This window comes from Falco rusticolus, chromosome 2, assembly GCF_015220075.1.
Source record: "Falco rusticolus isolate bFalRus1 chromosome 2, bFalRus1.pri, whole genome shotgun sequence".
Taxonomy (NCBI): Eukaryota; Metazoa; Chordata; class Aves; order Falconiformes; family Falconidae; genus Falco; species Falco rusticolus.
Window position 1 is genome coordinate 74,296,526 of NC_051188.1, and position 22,052 is coordinate 74,318,577.

A 22,052-nucleotide genomic window follows, 5' to 3' on the forward strand; every position below is an offset into this window, starting at 1 on the left:
AGGAGCGGAGGCAGGGTGAGCTGCCCACTGCCAGCTCATCCCCTCCCCACACACACCCCAGCTGCTGCAAGCATGACCCCCTCGCCACCAGTGCCTGGGGAACCTGTCTGCCCGAGACAAACACTCCTCCCTTGACTTATTTAGTGATAATGACATATCAGTTAATCCCTAAAACGATGAACAGCTTTCCAGGGTTCACAGGCTGCTCCATGGCCCTCCCAGCTCCCTCCGGATCACTTCAAGTAATCAGAGTTTAGAAGTCATGCCCATAAACTCTAATGCACATGTGCATTTCCAGGAGAACCTTGGTGGTATGGTAATAAATTCTGTATAAATATATACCATCCGATTAAGGAGTTGCAGAGGGTGATGGTTTGGTGTCTTTGTGCAACAGAACATAAGAAAGATTCCAACTGGAAATTTTAATTAAGGTGCCTAATCAGAGTAGCATAATCCTCATTGTGACTGAAGTGGAACTGATTTCACTGGAATGTCAGGCTGAAGACAGGGCTTGCAAGGGCACCCAAAGCCTCAAGAGAAAACCAAAGTCTAATCAGCTGGTGTTATAAGGATTATGATTTTGTGAGGGTGGACGGCACTGTACAACAAATAATATATGGCTAGGAGAGAGGAATGAATGCCCCTGAAAAGCTCTGAGGATAAGAAATTTGAACTCAGTACTACAATATGAGTGTTTTTTAAAGGAATCTATAATGTCTTCAATTAAAATAAATAAATAAATAAATGAACAAAATAAATAAAAATCTTGTTTAGGAAAAAGGAATATAGATCTTGGGTCTCACCCATAAAACTTGCAAGTCATGAATTTCTTATTCAGTAAAGCTGGATATAAGGATGTGGCCTGGTGTAAAAAAACTTTGAGAAAGTGATGCAAAGCTCCCTTATGCCTAAAGATACCACACATCTTTTGCCATTCTGTTCATCATACAGCAGTCACAATTAAACACATGCTTTTTTGACATGAAAGGAAAAAATACTGTTGTAAGTGTTCCTTTGAGAAAAGAACCAAAACTGGGTAAGCAGGAAGATGTCGGCTTGCAAAGAGAAAAGACATTACCATTCTTGCCCTAGGTTTCAGCAGCCCACCTGTTCCAACAAGTTAAGAACCAAACCAAAGATACACCTAGACAAGTGCCCTGTTTCCAACTCTAACCTGTAGCAGGTGATTAAGGAAAAGGTGTAAGTGACAGCAGTAAGTCTAGGAATGGCATTTTCCAGTACACCCTCGGTGGTGGAAATTTATTAAATAGATTACTGCTTACGAAAAAGCCTTTGTCTTTAACTAGGGATCACTTGACTTGAACAGTGAGTTCAGGGAGCTCAAGGACAACTTCAATGAGCAGGTGGTGTTTGTCTTGAGCCCCCACAGAAAGCAGGATACGAGCAGGAACATCCAGACGATAAATACTGTGTGCAGCTGTGTCATGACAGTAACCCCACCGCGCTCAGGCATCTGGCCAACGTCCCTGGCGTATGTGAACCTTACAGATCATGAGATGGTGCACACCTGCACTTAACCTAAACTTAAAAGTTTGCATACACTAGGTGTGTAAACTATTTTTGTTTTTCACTTAGTATAAAGGCGGGCAAGCTCCAGGGCCAGGCCAGAAGCCTCACCTATGGACGGACGCACCATGCAGGAATTTTCCCCATTACCAAGAGACTACTGGTGCCGACTGCAACGGGGCTTCCCAGCTGAAGTGTGGGCCTGGATGGTGTTAAGGTGGTAAATGGTGATGTATCCTTTTCTTAGTCTCTGTAACACTTTGCAGTAATGATCTGATGCTTCATTCCTGTTGCTTTTTCATCATATAGTGCATAATAACTAGTAGTTTCCTTTTATCATATTGCATGCTATTTTTTTCCTTTATAGTGTAATATAATAAACTGCATTTGTTCTTATATTTGATTTGGAATTCACTTTTGCTCAGTATTCAGCCAGTCAGCAAAACACCCTCCCAGTAGCAAGAAGTTTCAAAGATCTCCTGAATCAAAGCTCACAAGGTCACACGGAGCCTCTCAATGAACCTGTTCTCCACTACTTCATCTAACTGCACTTTCAATTCATTCAAGCACTTGGCCACCAAAGGGCTCTGGGATAACAGGCTCTGTCATTTAATGACACTGAATTACATGAAAAAAGTTGCACTTCAGTGGTTTGTTTGTTTTTTATTTTGACGGATGTTCTCTACTTTGTGTACAATAACACAGGGAATAACCACTTCTCATTCACTTTCTCTATACCATTCATAATCGTACGATATCACACCTGAGTCATCTGTTTGCAAGTGGAAGAACCTTTGTTTATTAGCCCCACCTTGCACAGAGCCATCCGTCCTCCTCACCATCCCTTTCTCGTTTTTTCCAGTCCTACCAGACTCCTTTTGAGTATTCCCAACAGGATGGACCAATGATTTCTACAAAGGAAGAGGGACAATTCCTGTCCTGTTTTCAACTTCTTTTCTGCTAAGTACTAAGATTTTATTTGCCTTTATGAGTGGCATTAATTATCAAAGATGTTGTGCAGGCAGCTTTCAACAGTAAATCACAATTTTTAATTTTTATTATTTTCTTTTTTTTGAGTGGCAGTAGTGAATTTAGATCCTGTTCTTGTGAAATATATAGGTGTGGTTGGTTTTCCTCGTATGCAGTATTTGCACTTACTGATACTATATTTATCCATCCTTTCAAAACTGAAACATTCAACTCTGTGAGATCATTCCCCACTCTTCACAGCAGTTAAGATTTCACAAGGCACCTCTGGAGACCATCCAGTCCCACACCCTGCTACAGCTGGCTGCCCAGGACCATGTCCAGTCAGGTTTTGAGTATCTCCAAGGATGGAGACTCCACAACCTCTCTGGGCAGCCTGTGCCAGTATTTGACCACCCTCAATATAATAAAGTGGTTCCTTACACAAAATGAATTTTCTTGTGTTTTGGTTTGCGCCCATTGCCTCTTGTCCAGTCATGGGCACCACTGAGCCGACCCTGGCTCCATCTTCTTTAATGTCTCCATCGGGTATTTGAACACATGGACAAGGTCCCCCTGAGCCTTCTCCTCTCCAGGCTGAACAGTCCCAGCTCTTTCAGCTTCTCCTTGTGTGTCAGAAGGTCAAATCCCTTAATTATCAAAAGTCGAATTAATTTGACCATCCTAAACATATTTGCAAAAAATGCATCATCTCACTGTTAACCCTTTTTTCTGTATCTATCTTTTATATATGTACTGAACATACACCTATGGGATCAGGGGTCCATTTACTCCGTCCCAAAGCTGACAATTCCTAAATATCATTTTCTGTCTCTTAATCAGTTGCTAATCTACAAGAGAACTTTCTTTTATCTCAAGACAACCTAGCCACTTTAAAATCTTTTGGCATGAACCTTGCCAAAAGCTTTTGAAAATCAAGGCTAAATTAATTCACACAGTTGCTGAATTCTTCAAAGCATTTAATAAATGCTCAATTAACAAATCAAACGTCTAGAAAAACCGCACCGACTCTTCCAAAATTTATCATCACATATTTAGCCCTATTTTTTTTATAATGCCTGACATTTTTTTTCAAAATAAAATTCACACTCACTGGACTATGCACAGCATGCTTTCTAAACCTGCCCAAAACTCCTATTTGTCCACCTTACACTTTTCCTATACTAAGGGGGATTTAAGGTCCTATGCAGAAGATGCTAGTCCAGAAATGCTATGCTATTGAGGAATTTTGGTTTTAATCATAGTGGCTTGGTTCAGACTGTTTTAATTTATTTTCTGATGGGTGGTACTGTATTTATACTGAGTTTGGAATAATCTCCATATCTCATAAGCACTGTATCTTTTTGCTGCTCATTTTACATACTTCTTTTAGAAGAGACAGTGAATGGTGGTGCCTCTACAGAACAGATTTTCAGATTGAATACTCCAAGCCCATTTGGTTGCTCCTTATAAGGATGCTTCTCCACACTCTTGTTAAGCTCATTTTCCTCTAAACCCTTTAAAATTTTATGCTATCCATTTTGAAATAGGCAAACCAGAACTAAAAACAGCATTTAAGGTGCTGGCACACCAAGGATTCATAGTTGAATCAACGTATGTTGTCTGTTTTGTTTCTTCCTCTTCTAATGATTTCTAATATTTGGTTTGGGTTTTGGAAGCTCTTGAGCATATTGAGTTTTCATAGAATGATCTACTTCAACCCCAAGATCTTCCTCCAAAGTGATGATGGTCAACACAGAACTCATCCTTTCTTTTTCTGGAGTTTTTTCTGGATTTTTCCTCATGTCCATCACTCTGTATTAATCTACATGGACTTGCACATGCCTTTCTACACTCAGCTTCTTATGGTCTTCCTGCAATTCTTCACACACATCCCTGGTCTTTATTACCCTGAATAATTTAATACAATTTGAAAGACTTGTCTCTTCACTATTTGCTCCTCCTCTAAAATTACATGTTGAACACACATATCCCTGTTGAACTCCTGTGGTAACAGCCTCTACTAAGAAAATAAACATTTATGTCTATTTTCTGTCATAACATGCAATTTTGTATGAACATAATGGCATTTGTACTTATCCTTTGGGCTCAGCAGTGTCCTTAACAGCCTTAAGAATTTTGCTTTAAGCTTTCTAGAAATCCAAACAAACCATATAAACCCAAATCTCTCTCATCCACATGACAGTTGAGTTCAGTTAATCAAATCATTTTACTATGCAATTCACCTGCACAGTTGATTGACTTATATTTCTACTTGAGATTTACTGCCCAAAAGAGAATTCTTGTTCTCTAAGTAACTTTTCAGATGTTTGTCACTATTTTAATAATAGTATTACATGTCCAAAGGAATGTTGCAAGGAATTTGTTAATAAGAAGTCTTAAACCACTGCCAATTATAAAAGAAACTTATAAAATTTATAGGTGGAATGTTCAAAATTAATAAACATAAACAAATACATTTTTTAAAAAGGAAAAAGTCTTTAAAGCAAGGAGAGTGACAGTTTTCAAATAAAATTAGGAACTAAAGTGTTCAACAAAATTCTTATACATTTGGAAGGCTGTGTGTGGCTGTGCATGGCTGTGTGCACGTGCGTCGTGTACGAATAACAGACAGCACTGTATGTACAGTTCTTCATAACCCTGATTACAGTGTACTGGTAACTCTAAAAACTTAAGTAAATGACAATTATAAGGCGATCTGCACACATTTACTTGATGTCCATACCAGAAAAAGGAAACAATTACCCACTTTTAAAAGGCTGGTAACTTTCTGGCACTTCCTGACTAACTCTATAACTCATTTAGGCCAAACAATTAGGAAGATAAATATTTTTCTAGAAAAAAATATAACTCAAGCACCTCATACATCTATGTATAGTGAGAAAAGACTATTAAACTATCTCATATAAATTTTCAGTAATAGAAATTAAATCAAACCGTCTTTGAAAATGAAGAATTGCACCATCTTGAGAGGGTTTAATTACCCTTCTAAAGCCACTCTGCAGTGTTATTCAACATAAGAATTGTATGATTTATAGCACAGAGAGTCCAGTTTGAAAATTGGAACCGAATGTGAATGAAAGAAGTGACAGAAATATCTCTTGCTTGGTGTCCTGCAGGGCTTACAGAGGTCACACAGAAGTGCTGAGTCTGGTGATGGAACTACATTTATTTATTCCAAAACCGCATGGCTCAAATAAGTCCCTTGAATATACACGCATATATATAAATATAGTGAGGCTGTTTCCTTCAGAATGTGTGACTGTCTTAGAAAACTGTGACACTGATATACTAAGACACTAAAGATTGATTACACTCTCCTGAGCCTGGTGTTTTATACCAAGCAGCATATGCATAACATTATCAAGCTGGAAATCTTTCTCATTCACCATTACCAGGCAGGATTATCAAAGATATAGATTAGTTATTATATTTGTCACTATCATGCATATTTTCCAGCCTTCTTTTATTAATGTACTGAGAAAAAAAGGAAAAATCAAACTGAAGGTCCCTTTTTTAAAGACAATTTTAACATGCACTCACAGAATTCTCTTAAAATTAAAATGCAGTGGTGAAAGACGGAAGGAATATGAAGAGTTTACATTTCTAATCAGTCTAAATTCAGACACAAAACGTTGGCCAGCTCTGTGAACCAGAGCTGAGCCTACTGGGTTTTATGACTGTGGGGTCATAAAAATGACCAGGACGCCTTGATTTTCAACATCCTTACTCGTAAAAGCATATTTATTTGTAAGTGTGCACAAAACACCATCTTCAATATCAGTCACTGGTCAGTGACTGCATCAAAAGAGTGTGTCATTTACCTTCTTTCTCTGAAAATGAAATAGCAAGTTTATTTATCAAGGAGAATACTGCATAGGAGGGAGCAGGAGCTGCCTGCTGGCTTGACTCTGAAGACTCACCACTGGCAGTAGCTTTCCCTACCAAGAGTCTGCGGTCTGTCATGAGATTTTCCTAAAGTAAAAGCCCTCTTGCCTGTAAGTAATGCTATTGCAGCCTGGCAGAAAGTCTCAATGAAATCTATCAAAGAAACCCATAGAAAATTACTTCCAGCGTTCCAGCCTACACACCAGCCTTTTTCCCAGCGAGAGGCTGAGGGCAGGGCGAGCAGCATGCACCGAGGGAGAGTGCCAGTGGGAGAAAGGAGTCTCATGCACCAGTGCTGGGACTGGAAAGGAAGGAGCTGCGAAAGCACTATGCAACAGCTTCCTGAAAATGCCCTGAGCGAGCACACTGACCTCTCATACAGTGCCTATCCATGTTCCACCAGGTAACAGGCTTTCTGCTTATTTGTTTTCCTCATTCCATTGGTAGATTTCATCTAAAAGTAAGTTACTTCAAACATCTACTCCTCTAAAATGTCAAACAGTGTCAAAATCACATCCATCACAAATTGTGAATCATCTTCACATCAGACGTTCAGGTCTGACTCATTTGCCCGCAGCAGGGATAGCATTCTTTATCGCCAAAGTCCCTGTAATGGGAAAGCCCATCAGTGAATGGACAGGACTGACTGTGAGCTACGCATAAGTCTCCCTTGCAAGTCCAAATTCACCTAACATCCACACTTATTTCAGAGTTTATGCCTATATACAAACATAGGGTGAAAACATTTCTAGAACAGAGCACACTTGCCGTCAGATTTTTGAGGCTTAAATCTTTGCTCGCGTGGCCTGAAGCGGAATGTGCCAACACATCCCTGTGTGCCAGCAAGTATTTTAAGCTTACTCTGGACACTCAGGAGCAACAGTTAGCAACAAGGATGGAAGGTCATTGCATTTAATGTGCTTTTGAGACTGTTTTAATCTTGCAGTTGGAACAAAGCCTGAGATGTTCCGTTCTTCTGACAGGGCCTCTGCTCTGAAGAATTTCACAGGCAAAGAAGATGGCTGTGGCTCACCAGGCTCAGTGTTTAGGTCAGAGTTTACCTGAAATAATTGAATCAGTTGAAAATCTTATTTATCAAATGCTTCCTATAATTAATTCCATTAATTTACATTTGTAGACATTCATAATGCAAAGATTAAGGTTGGTACGAGTGAAGAGTGAATGGAAGTGTTTGTGTCTGTAAGCACCAGAAGAAAAAGCAGAGCAAAGAGCTACAAGAATCCCCCTTATTGAAAATAAAGGACATTTTTCCAGGACACTGTTCCTGTGTTGTTTATGTCAAGGCACAGAGGACTTGCCAGCAGATGACTATGCACTGTGCCACCAGGAGGATAACATCCGGATTGCAGCATATCACCCATACCATTACTTTTCCCGTTAACCCACCCAGAAAATAGGATATAGGCATAGCCTATATACTCCAGACAAGTAAAAACATACTGAGAGCTGATGACTCCTAAAGGGCATAAAAGATCTGTCCATAAACTAGCCTGTCATCTCCAACCAAGAGGAACCACAGACACAGGCTAAGAACTCAGTAGCTGTCATACCTTTTCCCACGCTGCACACCAGTGATGCTCAGCAGAGCACGTGAGTGCACACATCTTCGTGGTTGTGAGAGCATGGGTGTGTGAGTGAATGGGATGTATGAGGGGGTGACTGTGAGCTGAAAAAAATCAGCTTATTTGGAGATTTTGTAATTAAATATCACCTTCCCTTTCCCAAAGATCTCACATTGAATTTTGCTGCATGAAATACCCTAAAAATTAAGTGGTATAAAATAAGTCTTCAAAAAAGCAATGTTCTATGCTTCCATGACCTATGCAATTGCCTTTTTGTTTTCCCAAGTACATTTTTGCAGTCCATCTTAAATATGAAAAGCAACTTCTTTAGTGAAATATTAATGCTGACATCATTAGCTATGTCTAGCTACATTAGCTACATCTAGCATCTAGCTACATACAGCAGCATCTGCTTGCATTTTGCAGATGCTTGGTTTTGACACATCTATTAAAATATGCATGAGTAAGCGGTATTCTGCATTACACCTGTATGATTCCAGGGCAACTCCATTAGTATTACTGACTGCACCAGACTAAAGATGCTATGGCTATCATGCTCTTGTTTCTTGTTTGTTGTGGGTTGTACTTTTTTTTAGATGTGTATACAAAATCTTAGAGAGCGCACACTCTGTATAAAAGCTAAATAAAACGGCATCACCACCTTGCTAGTCTACTATGAAATACCAACCTTCAGTGACCTTATGGTATAAAAGTTCCAGTGGTTTAGGTAAAAAAATCTCGTTAAAGAAAGACGAAGGGAAGAAAATGTAGCATTTAAACATATGAGTATTCAAGAAGTTACAGACAGATTTAGTAGACACATTAGTGCATATATATAGTACAGAAAGCTTTAAAAAATAGGAAAAAAGTCTCAATAATATTGTCTGTAGTAGAGAGAAGAAATTGTGAAATCAGGACATTTTTGAAGTTCCTACAGAAATTCACCTATCCTAACGTTAGATGTCTTAGTCTAATACCCGGAGAAGGGCAACGGGGCTGGTGGAGGGTCTGGAGCACAAGGCTTATGAGGAGCAGCTGAGGGAACTGGGATTGTTTATTCTGGAGACAAGGAGGCTCGGGGGGGACCTTGTTGCTCTCTACAACTACCTGAAAGGAGGTTGCAGGCAGGTGTGGGTAGGACTCTTCTTCCAGATAACAAGTGACAGCACAAGAGGAAACAGCCTCAAGTTGCATCAGGGTAGGTTTAGATTGAATATTAGGAAAAATTTCATCACTGAAAGGGTGGTCAAGCATTGGAACAGGCTGCCCAAGGAGGTGGTGGAATCAGCACCCCTGGAAGTGTTTAAAAATGCATACATGCAGTGCTTAGGGACATGGTTTAGTGGTGGACTTGGCAGTTAATGGTTGGACTTTGAGATCATCTTAAAGGTCTTTTCTAACCTAAATGATTCTATGACTCTATACACTCTATATTAGGAATGGAGGAAAGCAGGCACCTCCAGAAGGTGAGTTGTCCAGCCCATCTTAGACATGAACCTCTCTGGGTATTTATTTTCTTGCCTTGCCTATAAAGGTCACCTACAGTGACAAACTGAGAAGTAAATGTGCAATGTTTACATGGATAAAGTTATAAGGGCTTCCTCTGCCCTTATAACACAGATCACCCCCCACAACACATTGGAATACTCCTTCAAGGCTTTCATTAGTTTTCCTCTCAGTGAACATGTGTACCCTAATGTTGAAGCATAGTCCACCCCCAGTAATAAGATAACAAACTATTTTTGTAATATCCATATTTTTAAGTTTTTTTCATGACCTTACTGTTTACTTCTTATATAAGGTAGTTCAACTCTTCCAAGTTCTGCAGAAACAAAAAATCCTATCCACTGTTCTTCAAGATCTTGCAAAGCAAAACATAAATCAAACCTTTATTTGTGCTAAATGCCAGCAAAAGTATCTCTTACCTTCCCCTGCCATATCTTTACTTATGCTGGAAAGAAAATAATCCTTAAAAGAAAAAAAAATTACTTTCCAAAACAAAAAGTATATTAATATTAACAAAATAATGACTTTACCTATTATAACGTGCATGCCAAGTCTTGCCAAATGCTTCACAGTTTGGTAACCAATTCCTTTAGCCCCTCCAGTCACTATAGCAACCTTTCCATTTTGTGTAGGGAAAACTATATGAAGAAAAAAAAATAACAAACAAAAAAAAAGATTAGTTCACAATAGTAACGCAATTAAGAAGTTAAGAAGTATTTTAAAGACGTATATACTTAGCAGACCACTCAAGCCAGGCCAGTAAACAATCTCAGAAGCAGACTCTGTATGGAAATAAAAACTATTGAGCATCTGCCATTATTTACTGCGCTATAATTTTCCAGTATTAACAGATCACAAAAGACTGAGGTTGATGACACAAAAGACAAGCACCCAGTTTAGGAAGTTTCCCATTTCTATTTGCATGCATGTCATCATACTGCAGCAATCTGGCCTTTAAAATTTTCACCTTAACTTTGTTACAGAGCAAGGTGACAGCTGTTACAAGTCAGCTCAGGGATGGTTTACTCCATGCATACAGGGAAAAAAAATTAATTATCAGCAGCACGATATCCTGAAGACTTCTTAAATGATGAAGGACAGGACAGTAGCATCAGGGAAATAGCAAACAGCTCAGCCACAGATGACATCTCTAAAGGGCAGGAGCCAGCTGACCTAATTTACCTGCATAACCGAGCACTCTCCCCATTGAAAATCACAGGGTCCTGCCCCCAGATAAGGAGGGAGCAACTCTCTGCATGAAAACCCCCAACAACTTTTCCCACCCATCCCATCCCTCTCCTGCAGAAGCCAGCACCCCTGATGCCCGCAGTCGGCCCCAAACCACCTGCACCCCAACAAAAGCTCCTTAACCCAGGGCAACGTGCAGCCCAGCAGGCAGGGCTCATTCCTCAAAGGCCCTCTGCTAGGGGATGCTTAGACCTACGGCCTGTGTCCCCAGGCAGCCCTTTGACCACCAAATGAGCCAAAAAGTGGCTGGGATGGCCCCAGCAGGGCGGCCACCATCCTGACTGTGAGCTCTCATGTCAGCTGTGGGTTGCCCACCGCATCTCTCCAGGATGGAGGGAGCCCTCCCACCAAAGGAGAGCAAAGGCATTTTAATCTAACTGCTTGTGGAACGCACAAATTAGGTCAAATATCAAATATGATTTTTTTATGAGGTGGCGAATCTTTCATGTGAAGTACCATGTGGTCTTCAGGTGACCAAGGTGAATTTCTGTTTGCTTTTTAGAAGAAGCTGCTAGGTATCTGTACGGAGAAAACGGCGCTGAATATTTTATCTTGCCATGGTGCAGTGTCCATAGGCAAAATTACAGATAAAAAAATGTTAAAAAGACTTTCATCTATCAAAGGACTTTCAATTTTGATTTCTAGGTTTTTAGGGGATTGCTTTGTCATACAACATGAACTCATATTTTACATGGTTATGAAAGACAGAACTGGTGCTGGCACAAGCCGCTTCCTTCACAGTAACTTCAAAAAGGACCCAGATTTCACCTTTTCTGAAACACATAGTTCTTTCCAGCACAATTCAACATGAATTTCTGTTCTCTTCAGGTAATGACGTGATTCTTCCCATCCATGCAGAGTGAGAATTGGTTGCAACTATCTGAAAGTTAATTCCTGTTACAGTGATAGACATGCATGTAGGTTTCCTCATACATATAAGTTGAGCTAAATAAAACTTTCGCAAGAGCTTTCCCAAAGGGCTTCAGTTTAGTTACAAGCAGTCCGCAATTTCCACCAAAAATACTTTTCATAACAAACTCTAAATAAAATGCCCACTTTCTTTTCAATAGTTAAGCCTCGAAACTAAAGCTAGACCTGACACTAAACACTTGGGTAAGTCGTCCACTCGGGGTAGTATTTTTTAATTGCTTATTACTTTACCAGACTCGGCCCTTTTAGATTATGTTTTCCTGGTCTGTTCTCTGTCAGTGAAGCAGAAAACAAAAGGAAAAAAATACATTTTTGGAGTTTTTGAAAATGCAGACTGGAAATAAAGACTTTAAAGAGGAAGAAAAATGAATGTTCTTAGTGTGAAACAAGTTGTCACCTCTATGTGAACAGTCTTTGTGCCTCAGCATGACCAAATACACTTGAAATTTGTCAAGGACATACAATGTCAAGTCCTTTCAGCCATGGAGTGAAAAATCATTGCCTGAATGATTTGCGTTCATAAAAAGGGGGACCAGTACATGCCCACTGTTCAACATTTTAGAACACAAGAAAACAAGAGCACATTGCCTTGTACCAAAGGTGAATTGAGAGGAGACACGACTGTCTCATAACGGGGAACACAGCAATACTCTGCAAGACGGCAGACAAATCTGAAACAAACTATTTTTTGAGCTTTTGTTAGGTCAAAAAGTTCAAGTTAACATTTTTCTAGTGAAAAATGAATTCTTGCAAAGCAATTCCCTCTTCACTCAGTCGAGCCCATGCTGCAAGAGCCATTCTAAGGCCTCTCCCGAGGGGTCGAACAGCTTTAAATCTATACAGGGAGCACTGGCATTGCCTTGGTGTTAAAGCGGGAAAGGCCATTTCTGGCCATGACAGATACTTGTGTGAATTTTGCATGTGACAACTGCATATGTACTTGTAAAGAAAACGTCAGCTAGAAGGCGAAAATGTGATCTGAAGTCCACTAAGCAATTTTTTTTTAAAGTTTAGTTAATCCAATCATAAACTACATTGAAAATTCTGCTGATACAATAACGCGAGTTGCACAAAGGAGAGGCTTGCTTCCTCCCCAGAACTCTTTCTCCCCATTTATCCTTCATCCCCTTTCACCTGTGCATTTCGGTATAGAATCTGGAGAAACAAGGAAAATGAAGTCATTTCCATTTTTGTTTATTTCACTATAGCTGAAAAAACATACTCCAACACCAACAAAAGGAATTTGTTCAAGAGAAATTGCTTTCCTTTAGGCCTCTCACCACACTGCCAACCTGACATTTGGATTTTGCATGTTGCATACTGGTGCTGCCACTCATTTCCATTACTGCACCACTATAGCTACCTATTGAATAAGAAGTGACATTTCAGTGCAAAATTAATTCACTTAGAAGAAATGGATGAAAGAAAAGGAGAAAAAGAAGTCAGGACTGGGGAAGGCGCAATAACACGAAGGAAAAATGGGAAGTCAGAAGAGCAAAGCGGTAACAGGTACCACAGCGGTGAAATGGCGCTTAGCACAGGACAATGAAAGAAAATGCCTGGTCCTACCCTGTCCATGAGGACTGCAAAGAACAGGACAATTTTTGGTCCCAGCAGCCACTCAAATCAGGTACATTACAAACCTGCAATGAAGAGCAGGACAGAGGCACAGACTCCACTGCAGAGATGCATTCAGCAAGATCCTATATTACAGAGAGCTTTAAAACAGGCCTGTTTGTGGCAGCTAGCTCCAACGGGCTAAGGAAGCACCCAGGGAGGGAGAAATGAGGGCTGCAGACACATAGATGAATGGCCAGTATCCATTTTATTTACAGCAGGTACAGTATACAGCTTCTACATAGCATGGTTTTGAATAGACACAACACTGCATGTCACATCTCAGTGTATCAGCTCACTGCAGCCAAACAGGAAAGACAAAGAGGAAAAACTGAAACACATCTTTCAGAGCTGGGGGCAGGGGGGAGGAAAAAACAAAACAAAACAAACAAAAAAAACCCCAACAAAATAACCCCATCAATTAATTCTTAACTTTTATTTTTATTAACCTTAATTTTAATCTGCATAAAAGGTGTACTGTTTCCATCGAGACAAATACCTTAATGTAAAATGAATCTCCATGAAAATGAGACACTGTTGGTTCTTACACCGATAAAAGTGGTCAAGATCAAATCCAGGCTGCATGTGTAAGCCAGCGGCAACTACAGTGAAAGGCAGGCTCTTGGTGCCCTGTTCCCACTAGAACTCTGCTGTTGGGTAGAGTTTGCAAAACACTCACCTTTTCAGTGTGAAAACACCTCTTCCATGACGAAACTTAACATCGAACTTTCAAAGCAGACCTGGGCTCTGCCTGGTGCTCCAGCAGATACTGTTTATTTTGGGTGAGAGGTTGAGGAGCAAGCGTGGCCGGAGGCTGAGAGCCCTCCAGGCAGGAGGCAGCGAAGACTCACTGGCTTTGCCACACTGGGGATTTTCCCTCTGGTGCTTCTTGCACCTCATTTAAAACATCCTAGCTCTGTCTCTGCCTCTACTCCTGGTAAGTAGGCAGATACTGATCTCAATTACACAGGCGTAATGCCAGTGCTCTCACCGTGGGACAAGAGAACCGTACAGTCCTGCTGCTAATGAAATCCCATGACCAAGCTGTGCATTTCCCTTTGTGTTCGGCGAAGCCAGCCTGCAGTCCCTAAGTGCTACTTTATCACGCTGAAGTCTGAGAGAGGCTTCTCCCGGGGTGCAGGTTCTGCCTGTATCCCAACATATTTGGAAGAAATAAGCCTGTCTACTTTGCAAGCGGATTAAGCTAAAGCAGAAAAATAAGGCAGATTTAGTCTGTAATAAATATGTCCAAATGTAAAGCTGTTTTAAAATAATTGTTGTCCTTTTAAATATACTTCTCCTTAATCCAAAATAACTTCCATGCACATCCTAGCACAAAGCTGAAACTATGAAGAATTTAAGGCAATTCTGTAAATTTTTACAATAGCAATTTTTAAGGGGCTGTCAAGATGTTCCTGCAACTGCCAAGACCACCAGAAATAAAACAGACCGTAGGCTCGTATCAATGACCACCTCCATATCGATGACCAGTTCCTGCTGGCAAAACTTCAGCTCTGGGGTAGGGATGGGGTTAATTGAAGTAGCCAAATCAACACAGGCATTAAACGTTGTTCTTCGTTCTTCGCAGAAACATACCATGTGAACACAGACAATGCAAAAGCTCAGAAGAGCTCCCCTTAAGAGCTGCTTGCTTTGGCATTCTGTGATCTTTACAACACAGCCCGGTTAAGGCCCAAAAAACGAAGAAAAAGGTATTATTAAAGCTTTATTAAAAGTAAATGACATCAAATTTTTACAAAGTTCCATCTCCTACCCTATTAATCTAGCATCTGCATTGTGGAACATTCTGAGTCACATGCACATTAAAATGTAATATCTTTATATTATTCTCTTCATCAAATCCTCTTTCTAAGACATTGGAGGCCAAAGGCAGAATTTAGATTGTCTGAATCAGTCTCCAGTCCTCATCAGGCAAGAAAGACAAGTGCTGCTGAAGGCATCCAAAGAGCTGGTCAGAGGAGCCACCCAAGAGGCACCACACTGGGACCTGCCTGCACCTCCCGAACTGGGCACACAGTGTAGGGACTTTGGTGCCATTTGCACTGAAGAGACCCCTGCAGACAAATCCTACCAGTTAATTTTTTCCTTCCTCCTATACCTGAATAATTTACATGCAAATATTATGCCTGAAGGTAACGGGGAGAACCACAGGTGGGGGGAAAAGATATAATGAAAAAAAGAAAAGAAGCCCCAATGAATATTTAGTTTGGTGACCGAACAACAAGAGCCAAGTTTGGAGCTGTTCCCATACAGCAACACCAAGTGAGAAAAAGAAAGCAAACTAATTGTCAGTCCTCATCTAATGCCACAGGACAAGGCACCATCGAGTTTTTATAGTTGGCTGAAGAATTCATATAGCTCAGTCTACCACAGAATTATTCTCCACAAAAATCTCTTTTTCCTTGATTTACATGGTGGTGATGCTGAGATTATAGCCATTAACATCCCTTTCAAAGCAAATGTAGAAAAATGATTCATTTGCTACTCCGAGAGGCAACCAGTAGACTGCTGGGGAATCCACGCAGCTTTCAGCAACAGCCTTCAGTGTGTTAGATGTTACAGTCACATCTCTGTAAACTTCTGTTTTGGCAGAAACTGGGTAAACAGAGCCCAGACTCAAAAAGTCACCCCAGCACTATCCTAACAGAAGAAAATTTCTGGTACTCAAGTCCTGAGGAATAAACCACACAATGTTTTTTCTCATACAGCACCAGCTTTCACCAGTGGAAAAGCTGCATGTCCTAAGCATGTCATAAGCCTGTGCAGATGATCTTTCAATTGCAAATGGTCTTTCCAAATTTGCACACCAAAATATTTTCTGCCTCTGCTGCTTCCTATCACTTTCCTAAGGAACATCAAAATGCAATCAAGATGGAAGGCCTTTGAGGCTGGAAACCAGGTAGGTCACAACCAGCCTGACTTGTCCTTCTGTGAAGAGGTATCCTGCTGGTTTCAGCAACTAAGGCCATCACACCTTCACTGATGAACAACTGTCATGTGCGCATGCAGATCCACTGGCATATGACCAACAGGTCCATGTACCTCAAATCCTTGGGCACATTGTGTAAGGGTGATTTATTTGCCCAGGGAGAGCATTTGTTCTAATTCTGCACCAGCTAGGTGATGAGCCTCCTAGCTTTTGTCTTACTTTACTTCTGTAGAAGTGGAGTCGGGAATTACGAGCAAATGGAGGTACCAGAGACAGGATGGTCCTGGAATCACTCATGGGAAGGGAAAGGTGTTGAAGAACCAGAACAGCAGGAGAAACCAAACCATGGAAATGTGTCCCTTACCCTACAAACGCATAGTATCTCAAGGTGTTATTAATGGAACAGCAGCAGCCAGATGGCTGTAAGAATTTCAGCAGCCAGGGGAAGACCTAATTTAAGAAGCCTCCCACACACCCATCAATAGAGAAGACAGATTGTTAACAACCACTCGCAAAACCACAGCAAAACCCCTGGCATCCGTAAGACCAAGTTTTCTGTTTAACCATTGCATAAGGTGCACACAAGTCCTAAAACACTGCGTGCCAACAAACAGTAGCTCACACTTACCCACACTGGAAATTCATAGAAGCTCCATCCCCTGTATTTCAGGCAGCGATATCCGACACGGGAACACACATGCAGCCCGTGCCTGTGAAGCAGGCATTTCCACAATACAGCAGAGCTCTCACACACACGCAGCATGGACAGTCACTGGACCAGCAGCAGCAATTTGTCTGGGCTCCCTGGACACCTGGAAACCCAAGCAGTGCCGTGACTCAAGCCAAGGCACCACATATCTAGCAAGCCTGGACAAATGGCTAAAGTGTACGAAGGCAGCAAATGACACAAAAGCAGAGGAGCTGACAGCTACGCCAACAGAAAAGCAGCATACTCACACAGCCAAGGAGCTAATGTGTATCCTCATCCCTTCCTGGCCTCATCAACATAGGAACAAGTGATATCTCTCCAGAGTTAGCACTAAACATCTGCTGAGCCAGACTAATGATTTTTTTTTTTTTTGCCAATGAAAACAATTTAAAAAACGCCAAACATTTAATTCTGCTGTAAGTTTATAGCATTTGTTTAGCTTTTTGAAAAGCATGCCAGCTTGCTTGTAGGGACAAAGTGATAACATTTGCAGGCAAGATGTCAAGCCCTTCACAGAAGCCAGATACAAGATCCCAAAATCAATTCCAGGACTCATCCCCAGATATCTCATTCAACACAGGAGAAAGTCATACTATAGGATTAATAAGCAGAATAGCTCCTCCTCCTCTTATTTTTCAACTCATGAACACACTGGGGAGCCTTGGGAGGTATTAGATAGCAACAAGTATTATTAGAGTTCACTATCCCCAGACCGAAGTTCCAGTATCCACAGCAAGACCTAACTATAGTAGAAGAAATTCACATATTAGAAAAGATGCAAGACAACCTGGTGCAATATTAACAAGAAAGATGTGATGGCAGCATTACAGTACTGGAAGAAATATTTTTTTGCTAAAGAAAAATAATGACACTCTAAATAAGGCAGCTTTTCAGAGCAACAGTTTTTGGCACTCAAAAAGCCAGGTCCTGTGATAAGAGATCTTTCTTGCAAAAATGGGAAGCGGGGTGGAAAGCTGCATTAAAAATCTCATTTGCAAGACACATCTATCTGCATTTCTTGTGGTGATTCCTGGAAAGACAGGATAAATACCAATAAAGGGAGAAGTGGGGGGGGAACACAGGGTGTGGAAGGGGAAGCAGAAGAGAGTGTTAAGACTCTCAAAGACACAGGAAAATATTTTTATTGTCAAAGAGGTTATTTTTGAATGCTTCAGCCCCCCTCACCCTCTCTTCGCTTACCCCCCGACTTCCAACTATTTAGCTGAAAGAGACACATCACTAAGCAACTTAAGACACCTGAATCATAAATCTTTGCATGGTGTTATTGTCCTCAAGGCAAAAAAAAGTCCAATGAGGTGACCTGCACAGACAGCTTGGCCTCCTGCTACTTATGGGTGCAAATCAACTGTGGTTTGGTGCGGGGAAGATGGTGTAAGCCAAGGCACTGTAACCACAGACTGGTAGAAAGGTAAGCTATGGCTACTGCCAAAGTCATCCGAAAAATACTTCCTCTGCGCTTGCTCATGTATTTTCAGTGCCCTGTTCTCTAGAGTGTGTGACTGGACTTTGCAAGCGAAGAAGTCCTGCCTGGTTATGAGAGCCAAGGGAAGCTGCATTTTCACACATCTTTCGGCTGGACCCTGAGTTCTTTTGGTTTATTTGTCAAATAGAATCCTCAGTAATATTGATCCTGGGCTTTGTGATGCTGCTAGACTTGGCAGAAGAGCTGCACAGACAAAAAGGTAACTGCAGTTTTCGAAAACAATATAGGTGGCAATTTTCTGAACTGGTTTATGCTGTCTTTGCTCTGACTGCGAAGAATCTCTTCCTCCAATAAACCCGACACAGACCTTCTGTATCATGCCCATTGACCACACCAAAAAAAGCTGAATGTTGCCCCCCGCCCAAGAAAGCAGAGGCTGAGAATGGAGAAAACTAAAGAGGATGGTTAATATGGGAAGATTTCTTGCCATTTCTGAATTGGCTTTCTCTAAGACAATGGGAAACAAGGCTGCATTGAAAAGTGGTTTGATTAAGTATATATCTGAGCTTTTTACCATACAAGTTCAGGCTGATTTTGACAGAGAGATATTAGGAAATTTGATCCCAACGAATATGGAGCTGCCCTAAGGTGAAAGAAAGCAAAAGTAGAAGGGAGGGTGCAGTTCCCGAGTCCTAAATCTCACTTCTGGCCATGTTTGCCATTCTCGGGTACTTTGTTCCCTTAGCCAAAACTCATCTAAAGATAAGAGATTTGAATCTAATTTTGATGAGTGCCAAACAGATAGATTGAACACACCATTATACAAATCAGACAGTTGGGAAATACCACAGTGCACTATTAAAATCTACTAAAAATTCATCAGGAATCCAGGTTTGCCCACAATGCGCTCTGGGAGTAAAGTTCCCAACCAAATGTATAGGAATAGCAGAGCACTTGATCCCTGGGAGGAGCTGGAGAGGCAGGGGTTAGAGAGAAAGAAAGAAAAAAGAGATGGAAAAGTTGCTTTAGATCTACAAATACAAATTGTATTAATGAAATTATGACTCTGCAAGTTCCAAACGGGCATCGAGCAACTTCTGCTATCACACACTGATCCTTATCTTAAACATCCTTGCTATTCTTGGCTTGAGACAGCTTTTGCCAGAGAAATACAAGTCTCGAGACAAGGATATTTCAGATAAAGGCTGATACCACATATAGACAAACTTGTGCAAGAATATTTGACACCAGACTACCCACTGGCGTTACACCACACATGGCATTTTTTACTCCAATATGCAATCATTCTGTCTTGGGGAAAGATGCCAACTAGGGCCTCGAATGAGGCCATGAAACGCCGCCTTCACTTGGAAGGGAGGGCTTTGCTGCCGTGCAGCCAGGTACGAGAGGTGTGCGGGACACCGTCGCGCTCCGATGGGAGCGGCGGCTGAAGGGCACAGCACCAGCGGGGCTCAGCCAGGGCGATCGATGCATGAGCGCTCCTGGCTTTGCTCGTAAAAGGCACTTCACAAAATCTAATGCAGGGCTTTCTGAAATAAGGACAAGAGGGTTGTTGCAGTCCTATGAAGAAATTCTGGTAATTCCTTACAGTATAGTGGACAGCCACAGCCTGCATGTGACAGATTGCTGGTCCTGTCAAAAATACCAGGAGAAGAAACTCGACACAAGCTCCAAGAGGAAAATAACCATCCTTACATATGCATATATTTAAAGGAACCATTTACCCATCTCATTTCTTACATGGGAAAATACTATCACAAGAATAGAGAAGGACATATTTCCATTTGTCATGTATTCTCTGCCCTGCTTATCTTTCATTCCTTTTATATATTTACCTATTAAATCTTACTCTTTGGCTTTCTTCTCTTTCACTCCAGTCACACGAAAGATAGGGAAGTTACATACAGGTGTATCTTCAAATCAAGAAAAAGCATCTGGTTATCTTTTGAACAGATTTACTAATACTTACTCCCATACTCCCTCCCTCTGGGCAAATGTAACTGTACAATACCTCAGGCAATGTCATTTTATGTAAAACTTCCCAATGCTCTTCAAGTCATGTCACCTTGTAATTATATTTTTTTCCTGTTGTGAAATAAGAGATGAAAAAGAGGAGCTCATCCCAGGAGATTTAAATAGGGGTAATGGAAATAGCTCTGCATAGTCTAATACCTGCAGAATGAACTTTCCCATCCTGCAAAAGTTAAGAGACATTAGAATTATTTTTTTTTTCATTCTGTATCAGGAACCAAAGATTATCCAGGCTTCAAGCTTTTACAAACACCTAAGAAGTAGATGCAGCTCCGTGTCAGAATGGTTTACATTCCTCAAGATGTAAAAAAACATTTCAAGCCCTTGCCCTCAGTCATACCCCAAGCATACAAAAGCCTTCCCAGCATAACACCCAATCTAACAGCAGAAAGTTTCAGTGCCACCAAACATTTGCCATTTAAAGACACATTTCCTTCCTCCAGGCCATGCTCAGAAATCCAGTGACAATTTGTAAGAAGCCATAAATAGAAAAGAAAGTGAAATGTACGTAATGCCAGAAAATGTCTTCTCTCAGAAAGACCACGTCCCAGCGATCTCAAACAACTTGACAGTTAATATGCAGGCACTGTGGCACAGAATTCCTAAGGATTTAAAATTTCATATCTACCTGTGAAAAATTAGCATTTAGGTTACAGTTTTGACCTAAAAAACATGTCAATGGTTTGAAATGACAGTGAGTTTGAAATGCTAAAAAAAAAAGAATCGGCAAAGAGTGACATGCCTGTTACTCCATTATGACCTGAATAAATGTCACAACTGGCTGCAATGCAGAAACTTCATTTTAGATGATTGTAAGTGCTGGGCTGGTTGTTTCACAACAAAGAGACCTCAGCAAGGGGAAAAAGCAAACAGCACAACAAAAACCCTGCTGCTACTCTTGATTTAATCCCAAATAAAGCAGAAATCAACCCAAGCAGGCAAGCCCCCACACCTTCCACAGAAGAAAGGCTCTGTCACAAACCTTCGAGTCTGGAGAATATTTACAGTAATCAAAGCTCAGAAAATGCTGAAACTCCAGATATTCATCAGCACTTTCATACGCAGAAACTGAAGCAGAGAGTGATCTTACTTACAGTCAAACTGGAAAGACTGATCTACTTACAGTCAAACTGGAAATCCAAACCAAAAGCGAAATAGTTACCTACTTTTTAGCATCTCACCACAGGAATTAAAAAGCCAACAGAAAAAAATTTATACTTTGCACTATGATCTATACTTTTCAAAAGACCAAATATTTTATTTTCAATTTTCAAGATAGTATTGACAGTATTATTGTATTCCTAGACAGTACAGGATATTGTATCACAACCCCCAATATCGTCTTTACAGCTTCTATTTGTACCGCTTGTGAATTCCAACACCTTTTGTTATGACCACATGCTATTAAAGGATTGAATTAATCATTCCATCACTTCTTGCTCAGAGCGTAGATGGAAAGATACAGCTGGGCAACCAATAGATCATAAAAGTTGATTCTTTAAATATTCCCTTATTATATTAGACTGGGGGGGAGGGGGGAGGGGGGAGTTGGCAAGATCATTAAGAGTAGTTTAAACTGCATCTCCTCTCTTCCCAGAGGCAGAGAATGTA

The 22,052-nt window shown here is 40.8% G+C and overlaps 1 protein-coding gene across 1 annotated transcript in view; it reads right to left on the reverse strand.

Moving 5' to 3' along the window:
- The window catches only part of DHRSX (dehydrogenase/reductase X-linked), a 167,926-nt gene that overhangs the window by 120,108 nt on the left and 25,766 nt on the right, over window positions 1–22,052 (reverse strand). The window contains exon 2 of the mRNA XM_037376342.1: window positions 10,022–10,129. Coding sequence (XP_037232239.1) covers window positions 10,022–10,129 — 108 coding nt within the window. The remainder of the gene's footprint in view (window positions 1–10,021; window positions 10,130–22,052) is intronic.